This window comes from Schistocerca nitens, chromosome 4 (assembly GCF_023898315.1).
Source record: "Schistocerca nitens isolate TAMUIC-IGC-003100 chromosome 4, iqSchNite1.1, whole genome shotgun sequence".
Classification (NCBI taxonomy): Eukaryota; Metazoa; Arthropoda; class Insecta; order Orthoptera; family Acrididae; genus Schistocerca; species Schistocerca nitens.
Genome location: NC_064617.1, coordinates 904,014,131 through 904,026,614, shown reverse-complemented (window position 1 = coordinate 904,026,614; position 12,484 = coordinate 904,014,131). Strand labels below are relative to the sequence as shown.

Genomic DNA, 12,484 nt, shown 5'->3' with positions numbered 1-12,484 from the left:
GCCAACGCTGACCTTTCTTCTAATTTCACGTATAGGGGCGTTGTGCACACAGCACTCTATGGAGTCGCCAATCAACAGAATAAATGCGGTGAACCTAATGTTATAAGATGGCGGACGTCGGCTTCAAGTTTGTGGCGTAATGACAATTCCCTTCTTTTTTTACCTCCATGGGTTTAATGTTCCGCCGACTACAAGGTCAATAAAGATGGAGCGCAAGTACGGGTAGGAGAAGGACGGGTAAGGAAATCAGATCGTCCTTTTCAAAGGAGCATCCTGGCATTTCAATAGCGTGATTTGGGGAGAAATCACGGACAACTTCAATATCGTTGGGTGGATGGGGATATGAATCGGTGTCCTCCCGAGTGTGGGTATTACCACTGCTTTATCGCTCAATTGCTCTCAGAAATATTAGCATCAAAAAGTCATACTACAAATTAATTGATGCAGCTTTCAACATCAGTGAAAGATGAGCCATTGATTGTGAACTGTCTCAACGAATTAAAGCAGTAGAGAAACGCTTCGTCGAGCTTTGCGAGGAGAAAGGCTGAAAGAACCCTTAACTGATCTTAGACGTAACACTTCTTTATCCAGTAGTTGACATTTATTTACAGCTACATACAACGTTATAAGGAATGATCTATGTTACAGATGCATATGTACCAATACCATCCTTTTTCAAGTCTGCCGCATATGACTAAGATCTCGAAAATGAAGCACCACAGTTTTTCAATATTATCTCATGACGTTTCTCTGCTGTTTCCAGCGCAGCTAACATAAATAAGCACTTCATTTAAAATACAAATATAAATTGTCTTGTTACAAGAGTTAGCAGGGCTGATATCAGTTACTGTGACTTATTCACAGCCGACCCGATGTAGCTAATAAAAACTATAGCTACTGCAAAAGCTAAGCGTTCCTTTTCCAAGTAAAATACGTTTTAAAAAATACGAATACTTATGATGTACAATGAGTCAGGGTTGGATATCCGGTTTGACAACATTGTCAGTAGTAGTAGGGTGTCGCGAATGATCATATGCTTTTTTCATTCGTAAAAGAATGTAACACAGGGGTAATCAACCATTTTTACCTACCGCCCAATTTTGTATCTCTGTTAGTAGTAAAATTTTCTATTAACCCACCAGTTCCACAGCAGTGGCGATGAGTAGAGAATTAACTTTATTTTATAAAATTACTAAAGTAGAGTAATAAAAAAAATTTTAATGTATATAATAACAGAACTGGCGTTTTACGGATCGCAGCGTGGAGTGTCAGATCCCTTAATCGGCGAGGTGGGTTGGAAAATTTAAAAAGGGAAATGAATAGGTTAAGTTAGATATTTTGGGAACTAGTGAAGTTCGGTGGCAGGAGGAATAGGACTTCTGGTCAGGTGAATACAGGGTTATAAAAATCAAATCAAATAGGGGTAATGCAGGTGTAGGTTTAATAACAAATAAAAAATAAGAACATGGATAAGCTACTAGGAACAGCATAGTGAACGCATTATGGAGCCAAAATAGATGCGAAGCCCACACCTACAACAGTAGCACAAGTTTATATGTCAATTAGCACCGCAGATGACGAAGAGAGTGAAGAAATGTATGATGAGTTAAAAGAAATTATTCAGATAGTCAAGGGAAACGAAAATTTAATGGTCATGGGCGACAGGAATTCGACAGAAGGAAAGGAAGAGAAGGAAATGTAGTAGGTGAATATGGACTGGAGGTAAGGAATGAAAGAGGAAGCCGCCTGGTAGAATTTTGCACAGACCATAAATTAATCATAGTTAATACTTGGTTTAAGAATCATGAGAGAAGACTGTATATGTGGAAGGGACCCGCAGACACGGGAAGGTTTCATATTGATTATGTAATGGTAAGACAAAGATTTAGGAACCAGGTTTTAAACTGTAAGACATTTCTATGGGCAGATAAGGATTCTGATCACAACTCATTGGCTATAAACTGTAGATTAAAGCTGAAGAAACTGCAAAAAGGTAGTAATTTAAGGAGATGGGACCTGGATAAACTGCAAGAACCAAAAGTTGTGGAGAGTTTCAGAAGGAGCATTAGGGAACAGTTGACAAGAGCAGTGGGAAGGAATACAGTAGAAGACGAATGGGTAGCTTTGAGAGATGAAATAGTGAGGGCAGAAGAGGATCAAGTAGGTAAGCAGACAAGGGCTAGTAGAAATCCTTGGGCAACACGAGAGCTATTGAATTTAACTGATGAAAGGAGAAAACATAAAAATGCAGTAAATTAAGCAGGCGAAAACGAATACAAACGTCTCAAAAATGAGATATACAGTAAGTGCAAAATGGCTAATCAGGAATGGCTAAAGGACAAATGTAAGGGTGTAGAAGCATATGCCACTGGGGGTGAGGTAGATGCCGCCTACAGGAAAATTAAACACACCTTTGGAGAAAAGAGACCACCTGAATGAATATGAAGAGCTCAGATGGAAATCCAGTCCTAAGCAAAGAAGGCAAAGCAGAAAGGTGGAAGGAGTATATAGAGGGTCTATACAAGGGCAATGTAGTTGAAGATAATATTTTGGAAATGGAAGAGGACATAGATGAAGATGAGATGGGAGATATGATAATGCGTGAAGAATTTGATAGAGCACTGAAAGACCTAAATCGAAAAAAATCTCCTGGAGTAGACAACATTCCGTTAGAACTAATGAATGCCTTGTGAGAGCCAGATGGGTGAGCAAGATGGGTGGCGAAATACCCTCATGCTTCAAGAAGAATATAATAATTCCAACTCCAAAGCAAGCAGATGCTGATCAGTTTAATAACTCATAGTTGCAAAATACTAACATGAATTCTTTAGATACGATTGGCAAAGCTGGTAGAAGCTGTCCTTGGGGAAGATCAGTTTGGATTCCTTAGGAACCTAAGAACACGTGAGGCAATACCATCACTACGACTTATCTTAGAAGGTAGATTGAGGAAAGACAAACCTACGTTTATACTCGTAGTATTTGTTGACTTAGAGAAAGCTTTTGACAACGTCGACTGAAATACACTCTTACAAATTCGGAATTTGGCAGGGATAAAATACAGGGAATGAAAGGCTATATACAGTTCATACAGAAACCAGAAACCAGATGGCAGTTGTAAGAGCCGAGTGGCACGAAAGGGAAGCAGTGGTTGAGAAGGGAGTGAGACAGTTTTGTAGCCTACCCCAATGTTATTCACTCTGAATATTGAGCCAACAGTAAAGGAAACAAAAGAAAAATTTAGAGTAGGAATTAAAGTCCAGGGAGAAGAAGTAAAGACCTTGAGGTTAGCAGATGACATTGCAATTCTGTGAGAGCAACAAAGGACTTGAAAGAGCAATTGAACGGAATGGACAGTGTCTTTAAAGGAGGATGTAAGATGAACAACAACAAAAGCAAAACGACGCTAATGGAATGTAGTTGAATTAGGTCAGGCGACGATGAGGGAATTAGATTAGGAAATGCGGCACTTAAAGCAGTAAATGAGTTTTGCTATTTGGGCACTGTTGATGGTCGAAGTAGAGAGGATATAAAATGCAGACTGGCGATGGTAAGAAAAGCGTTTCTGAAGAAGAGAAATTTGTTAAGGGGCTCCGGAACGCCCTATACTTGCAATGTTAAAATAACGCTTATAAATTACATCTTTCCTCACAAAGTATTTGAGGTAGGAAGTTGAACTTTTTACAGATTATTTATTGGAATATGGGCTACAACTTAACACATGGATTTTACAAAATTTTAGTTCAGTTATTAAAGATGATTTTTTTTCAATTGTAATGAAAATTCACAACGTTTTTTTGCAATTTTTTATTTATATATTCAAAAATATACAGTTTTTTGGAAAAAGGCTGTGTTAAATTATGCAGAAGGTACTGTGTAACATTTACTGAAAGTTTGAACCAAATATGTTTGGAAGATCCTTAGAAAACATGTAATTAGTATGAGAAAATAAAAGTTTTGGGAATTGAGCGAAAATGATTGGATTAACTTTTTAGTGCATTCCAGGTCCATAGGAAGGATTATCTTCATCCTCTGCAAACTCCTCCTCCAGCTTCCTCTTGTTCCTCCTCCTGTTTACTCTTGCTTGTATTTCTAGACTCTTTACAGCCCTGTCTGCAGCCCGAAGGCGTTCCTTGTCTAAAGCAAGCATCGCTCGTACCATGTTAGAACCTATCTTCATTCCCATATTTCTAAATACCTTGCACCTTACAATGTTGCCATGATTGAAAGCCGCAACAGCATCATACACACCAAAGTGAAGTGTTTCTATTCCAACAAATACAGTCTTGGGGATTCTCGACCATATAACACTATTTACACTTTCATTAGGGTTTTGAGTTTTTCCGTGAATACACTTTTTCAACAGTTCAGGTGCTGCTAAGTCTCTGAAAATAGGTTTTATCACCTCCATTATTGCATGAGACAGACTATGCTTATGAGTGTACACTTCACCAGTTAGCAATCCTTTGTTATATATACACCAGCTGTCTTCTTCTTTGGGACACAAGCTATGTTGGGATTTTCATCGTCTTTATTGTTTACAGTAATAACACATACCTTTGGCTTTCCAACATTTCTCCTTTTCTTAAAAGCCTTCAGAGGATTTCTAATAACTTTACTTTTACTCATTATTATACTTCAACAAAACAGAGACTCAAGAAACAGAATTAATTACGAATATTTTCGAGATAACGACAGAGTAAATAAACATGAAACAATCGACAATCACACCAGCGATATATATTGAACCATCACAGGTTAGCCACAACACATACTTTATCCCACATCACTAAAATGTACCTGATGAACACGGACGTTAATAATAACACCATTTGACAGCAGTTTAACAGCGCCACAGTGGGTCACGCCCATGTAGAACACATTTCAAAAAAATTTTAAAAATAGTTGTAGTCTTCGGAATTGAATAAATTATATATCTATTAAAAGGTAATAGTCTGCAGATTCAGAAAACGCAAAAAAGTAAAAATTGAACTTTTCATGATTTTGAGCCTTTCCGGAGCCCCTTAACATCGAGTATAGATTTAAGTGTCAAGAACTCTTTTCTGAAACTATTTGTATGGAGTGTAGCCATGTATGGAAGTGAAACACAGACGATTAACAGTTTAGACAAGAAGAGAATAGAAGCTTTTTAAATGTGGTGCTACAGAAAAATGCTGAAGATTAGACGGGTAGATCACATAACTTATGGGGAGGTACTGAACAGAACTGTGGAGGAGAGGAATTTGTGGCACAACTTGACTGGAGGGAAACGTAGAGGGTAAAAATCGTAGAGGGAGACCAAGAAATGAATACACTAAGAAGATTCAGAAGAATGTAAGTTGCAGTAGTTACTCAGAGATGAAGAGGCTTGCACAAGATAGAGTAGCATGGAGAGCTGCATCAAACCAGTCTTTGGACTGAAGACCACAACAACAACAATAATAATAGTTAATTAATTTTAAAATCACATGAAAAAATAATGAAAATGTTTTTAAAACCCCTACCTGGCTATTGCTCACCATGAAACTTGTAACACCCACTGGTTGGCGATAGGAAACCATTGGGCTGTAACAGAAATGGTTGGAAAATCGTACCTTGAAAAACTCGAAGCAAGATACCATATATTTCTTAAGAACATGCTTGGAGAAAGTTCAAGATCTAGAATTCGGTGCAGAAATCATGAATGTTCAACCTTGTACTACACTGTCATTTGGCAAAATTGCTGATGATATGCTGTATGCGGTGAAGATCAGAAACATTACTCTCCTCAGATAATGACATGTTGATCCTTGTGCTTGCATTCTGGTAAATTACATGAGGAATGCATGAATTACACTTCAGAAAGCTTAAGACATGCTGGAGAATAGGTCGAGCACATCTTGTACCTCCCATGTTTTACCACCAGCATTTGTCTCGGTCTGTACAAATGTGATGTAACTCAAGAAAGAATAAAGCTATGCTTGTGTTAAAGACATTATTGTTTTTCTTGTTAAATTTGCTGTCTGTTTGGTGTCTCACACGACTCTCTTTCCATTCGAAAATTAAGAGTTGCATCCAAGGTGGTGGCTTCCAAAATATTTGCTGTGTTGGTAATGTAGTCCCACAGGTTTTCCTCTCCCACCCATATCATGCTACTTGTAGGTTTCAATACTTTTTCGTTTATTAGTACTAGTATACAAGTCCTCCATCACTGTTTACGTTCTTTTTAAGTTGTTAATTGTACCAAACAGAAATTCCTGCAAGAAGAAAGTGGCCGTGAATTCTTACATGTGTATAGATTCTGCAGAAATTTTTATTTATTTTGCATGAAAACAATGAACTTTTGTAGTGATTAAAATGGATTTTGGTCAATATTTGCGTGATATTGCTTTCTCAATTTGACAACAGGAAATACTGTGACGTTTCTAAGTGGGGCATTGGGTACCTTCAGAGCAGCATCCAACGCATTTTTTTTCCTATAATGCTGTCCTATGGCTAGTTACTTGCCAATTTAATTTCATTCTGGTATTTTACTGGTGAATGTCACAGTTTAAATTTGATTTAATTGTTTTAGCAAACAATAGACCTACAGCTTTTAATATAAATACATTTACAATGGTAAGCACACTGACTGTAGGGAAGAGGCTGCAACATGACTCTCTGGGTTTGACTCCACAAGTAATTGTGAGAACAGTTTTCTGCAGTGTTCATAATATGTTTCGACTTGTCTGAGTTTCGCGACATGTATTCGTAGTTCAATGATCTTGTAAAAATTGTGCATATAAACTAACGCAGCAATTGCTGTATCTGCATTTAAAGCACTTTAGCCAAGGGTTTTTCCTTATACAGAGCTGGTTGAGCCTGGAAATGGAAAACTACAAATATGTGAACCCACAATCACAACAGTCAATGGAAAGCCTACCTGTAAGGGACAACTAATATTCGAAGAAAGTTTCTCCATATTCAACCAGAGCAAATGGCAGTATGCTGTCCAGCTAGCAGGAAGGCCAGTAAGTAACTTGAAAAGTTTTTCTTTTCCTATTTACTATAGAACATTTTCATATTCAGAATAGATGAAGAACAAGTAGTAACAGCTGCTGAAACACATAATAATAGTTTGCGTGTGTATGTGTGTGTGCATGTCTTGATAAGTGTCAATGTAATTTCTGGAGTGAAAACAGTAAACAAGAGTGAAGAAAATATATCAGAAAATTTCACTAGTTTTTGAGGTGCTGCACATTTGTCACCCAAAATGCACATACTGATGTCTCTCTTTCTCCTCCTCCCATCTCTCTCTCTCTCTGTCTTTTCCCGCACGCGCGCTCGCGCGTGTGTGTGTGTGTGTGTGCGTGTGCATGTCAGATGGGGATGTGAATATGGGTAACTCAAACCTGAGGATGAGAGGGGCCCACTTGTTATGAGGATAACAGAAGACAGATGAAAGCTTCGTAGACAAATGGTTCAAATGGCTCTGAGCACTATGGGACTTAACATCTGAGGTCATCAGTCCCCTAGAACTTAGAACTACTTAAACCGAACTAACCTAAGGACATCACACACATCCATGCCCGAGGCAGGATTCGAACCTGCGACCGTAGTGGTTGCGCGGTTCCAGACTGAAGCGCCTAGAACCGCTCGGCCAGCTACAAAGACAAAGCTGGCGGTGTCGGAGAGGGCAACGATCAAGCATAATACTTTGGCGAGCACTGGGGCAACTTGTTTTCAGAGATGACAAAACTACAGTGTGAGAAGTGACGATGAATTAAGAAAAAGACAAATAAGAAATGAATTGAAGAGTACAGTACAAGACCTGTGAGGTGGTGGTGGGAAAAAATCGAGGAAGAATGAGATGGTATAGGAGTTGAGTGGTTTGGTGTTGGATTAGATATGTTTACTATATATGTGTAGGCTTTAAGGAGTGCAGTATTTGGTATGAAACTGGTGACACCTGCCAAAGTGGAAGTATTGTTCCTTACCAGTGGGTTTCATGAGGACTATGGTTTGAAAGTGATATGGGGATCAGTGTCCAGGAATATGATTTTGGACATGGAAAAATTTGAGTTGGGAAAAGCATTACGCTGTTTCAGAAAACGGAGGAGTTCTTCACTGTGAGTTCAGACAACGCAGTTGTCATTGATACCTCTATACTAAGAATAGGTGCCCAACTTCGAGCTTTTTATATCTTTTGTTACTTTTACAGTTTCTTCTTAGTTTTATTAGTTTTGTATGGGCCTATCCACAGTAATTTTAGATAGAATTACTTCTGTGCACGTAAATACTTTCACCCATTCAACCTCCTTGTAATTATACAGTTTCCTTGAGTGAATTTTCCAGTTGGTACATCTGAATGAGTTACTACTGAGACAAAGTCTTAAGCAACAATTTGTCCCCTTAGAAGTGTCTGTATCTTACTATGTATTTTCCCTATTTACTAAACTTTGCTGTCATGTTATAAATAAATATTTCAGTTCTGAAATCTGGATACTGAGCTATAATTTGTGTCAGAAAGTGTGTATTTGAATGATGAGTTTTTACCCATTTCAGCACCTCGTGGGCGGACTTTTCATATCTGCCTCACAACACTGTCAATTATTTGTAGCTGGTATTTAATCATGGTTGTAAAATTGAACACATACTACTTTCATCCACTTCTGTTGATAGGATTACCAGTTTGTACTGTATACAGAGAACCCAGAGAATTCTGTTGTGAGAGATGATAAGTTGGTTATTACTCCAACACTGCTGTCTCCAGATGACAGTGATTATATTTACTATGGACATATTTCTGTTCCAAGGTACGTTCATGGTTGACATGCATTGCTTTTAGTAAGTATGTGCTCTAATGTGTTTGGATTGTCTTATGCATCCTTGTTCTGCAATAAACCTGCACATTATTTTTCTGCTTGATGTTCCCTCAGTAAAATAAAAAATACATCAAGATGACACCGTTCTTAGCTGGTACTCAAGTTCTCATTACAAAAGTTGTATAGTTTCCTTAATTATCAGACAATGAACAAAGATTCACCGTAATTTGAACCTCGACCACGGCTACTTACTAAATTTTCAAATGATTGGCTTTTTCAGATGCACAGGCCTGCCAAACAGTGCTGAGTGCGACAAAACAGCTGCTGCCTGGTCAATCCTACCACCAGTGCAGTCAGCCAAACTACACACAAAGTACTCATTCTCATTTGCCTATGGTGTTATAGAAATCCGCGCTAAGTTACCTATGGGTGACTGGATTTTCCCTGGTAAGTTAATACAAAATCTGCATCGGATTTTTTGCATTAGTGCAATAAGTGCTACAGTCATTGTTATTTGTAAACAGTCTGTCTTACGTCAGAGGAAGCATCCTTGTATAATAATATGTAGGAATTTGGGTGATGGTGATTGCGAATGATATTCAAGTACTGAAGCCACGAATTATACATTTCAACACTTTATTAACCCTTGTTCACGCAGTGTAATCAGAGGGCACTTTACACCATAGCAAGAGACACGAGCACATTATAGGACCTGACAACGGAGACAATAATTTACAAAGAAACACACTTGTATTTGTTTATGTTTGTCAATACTGGTGGCTGCTGTCGAAGTCAGGAGTTGAACCGAAACAGACTCCCTCCCTCCCCCACGTCGCCTCCAGTGCGGAGCGAGTAGGAAGCAGGCCCTATTCAGGGATGTAGTCACGTAGAAATGCTGGTGGGTGCAGAGGTCTGCCGAAGCAGGATGTTTGGTGGCGATGTTTGGGGCTGGTTGGTGGAGGTCGAATTCTGCTGTTGAAGCAGCGCTGCCTGCGTGAAGTTCCTCAGTAGTGATGTTGGAATCAGATGAAGTTTCTGTTGAGCAGGAATAAAGATAAACGTCGTTGTTTCCATCCAGCACCCAAGCAGATCTGAGGCACGCGGCCGAAAATGTGGGTAATTTGTCTTTCAGTAAGATTGAAAATGTCTGTTCCTCACATCTGAGGACTTTGTAGAGCCTGGAATACAGAACTGTGTCATCATTAGTATGATGTGAGTGCAGTCGCTTAATGCTCTGCGCACAAAAGCTGGCCTTACACTACGTGGAAGTGGGTGGGAGGGGTGGATGCTAGCGACAAGCCATTTTACTTTATGCACCAAGGATGCTAAGTCTAAAAGGTGAAGGTAAGACGAAGTCTGCCAGCTATGTACGGCGTGCTCCATATAAAACCTCTGCAAGGGTGGCCTTGAGGTCATGGGACACCCAGCAATACCCATGGTGATGCGTCAGTCCATTGTGCTTTCTGGTGAATCAAAGAGGTCTTGATGGTGCAGTTCCATCTTTCCATCAACCCATTGCTTTATGGGTGGTAAGCAGTTGTATGAAAGTGTCGCATGGGACAGCTCTGCAAGAAGGAGTGACTAAGACTGGCATCTGTGGTCTGTCATGGCCACAGGGCAACCAAAGTGAGATGTCAACAAGTCTGTAAATGTCTGTTTTGTAGATTCTGTCATTATATACTCTATTGTAGCGGCCTCCACCCAACAAAGTGTATGGCTGATGGCCGATATGATGTACTAATAGCCGATGAATTCTGGCTAAGATCCGACTAAATCCAGATGAATATGTGGAAAATGCTCTTATGGTACTTTAAAGATGGCTTGCAGTGGAAATGCGTGCTGTGTTTTGCTATGCTGACACGTAATGCAGGTGTGTGACCATTTCCTGCTGTTTGTCTTAATTCCAGACCAGATAAAGTGTTCCATAATCAGTCTCGTGGTAGGGCGAACAAGTGGATGCGACAGATTGTGTAAGCTGCCAAAGATAATTTTCTTGAATGACATTGGGAGCATAGGTCATGGTTCACCCTGTGATGTGCCACACCATAGCTGTACTATACGGTCAGGTATCTTAATTGTGTTGGTCTTGTGCTGCAGCCTAATTGTTGAAGTCAATGAGCATGCTGAGGGCAGATTTAATAGTTTAATACTAAATTTTCTGTCCCATTCACATGTGAGATATTCGTTGAAAATTGAGCAATAAAATCGAAACATCAGAAGTGGCGGGGAGAAACATCCCTATTAGGGTTTTGGATTACATGGATCAACGGATAGTGATCCACGAAAAGTGTGAGGGGTCAGCCCTCGATGTTTTCCTGAAGTACATTACCCATCATCACCACCTAATAAAGTGCTAGTAATTCGTCATAGTGTGCCGACTACAACTGCTGGAGTCCTTTTAACTTGCGAAAGAAAATACCTAGTGGTTGCTGCATGCCATTCAGTGTTTGTTGTAAATTTGCAGTGATTTTTGTGTCACTAATAGTCAGCAGTGATAGACAGGTGGGCCGATGGCGATGGGTGAGGCAATATCACTGCTTCCAGTAATGACCATTTGATAGGCTGAAAAGCTCGTAACATATCCTCCATTCACGAAAAAATTTGGTTTCCCGTTGTGTTCATACTGGAAAGGGTGTTGGTGCGAGGTGCTCGGATAGCTGCCGCTGGTGGAATGTGAGAGCAACAGAAACTGATCATACCTAAAAATTTGCGAAGTTCCTTGTAAGTTGAAGGCCGAGGTATTAGCTGAATGAATTCAATCCTTTGCTCTATCGGTTTGATTCTCTCTGATCTAGAAATGTTACTTCCTGTTTCAGGGTGTTACAAAACTGTTAAATATGATCTTTGTGCTCAAGTGGTGAAGAAGTAAAAACGAGTACATCGTTCAGGTGTGGAAAGCAGAACGGGAGTTGAGCAGTGTGGAGTTGATGAATCTCTGCCACATTTGAACCGCATCTTTAAGACTGAATGGCATGTATAGTAATTCAAATAACCCAAAAGGGCATAATAATAACAGTTTTAGGAATGCCCTCTACTGCCATCACTGTATGCAGGTACACATTCTTGCAATTTATGATCCTGAAAACGGAGGTATCCAATAGTGAATTGAAAAAGTCTTTAATGTTGGGTACTGGGTATCGACCAGCGATGGTTCTGGCATTGAGGGCCCCATAGTTTTTACACATAATGTTATATCAGAATAGCTTACACAGTAACATCCAAAATACTTAAATCATTTATTCACAATGAGACTGGTTTACACTAGCACTTCACAATCCATAGCAATTACACAAGTACAGGGCACTCCAGTTTGCATCCAAGATAGTTGAGAGCGTTCCTAACCTCTACAGGGTTCCTAGTATGAGCGGTCTCTAACCACAAGAACGAGCGAAGGCAGGAGTAGGATTGGCTGTACGATGCTGTTGCAATGGCCTAGATACCGTCCTGGTAGTTCCGGAATATGGCATGTGGTGGTGCCAGAGGCCCGAGTAGAGACTCGCTTCCATCTTGCAACACTGGTCCTGTAGTGGTCACCTCGAAATGGACTACACAGCCAGTCGGAGAATCTATATGCCCGGTCTGTGTGTGTTATCTTTGCAGCTGCGTGGCTGGCTGCTCTTTGCGCATGTTAACGTCCGCCACTGTCGGCCAGTGGCTGAATGACGGTGGATACCACACATACGACACTTGCTATTCTTTTT

The 12,484-nt window shown here is 39.8% G+C and overlaps 1 protein-coding gene across 2 annotated transcripts in view; it reads left to right on the top strand.

The window, feature by feature from the left end:
- LOC126253463 (beta-1,3-glucan-binding protein-like) overlaps positions 1-12,484 on the top strand; it is a 324,996-nt gene that overhangs the window by 250,756 nt on the left and 61,756 nt on the right. The window contains exons 3-5 of one of the 2 annotated variants that reach the window (XM_049954819.1): positions 6,829-6,989; positions 8,641-8,774; positions 9,064-9,230. The exons of the other annotated variant lie outside the window; for it this stretch is intronic. Of the exons in view, the coding sequence (XP_049810776.1) occupies positions 6,829-6,989; positions 8,641-8,774; positions 9,064-9,230 (462 nt within the window). The remainder of the gene's footprint in view (positions 1-6,828; positions 6,990-8,640; positions 8,775-9,063; positions 9,231-12,484) is intronic. 2 annotated transcript variants of the gene reach the window in all.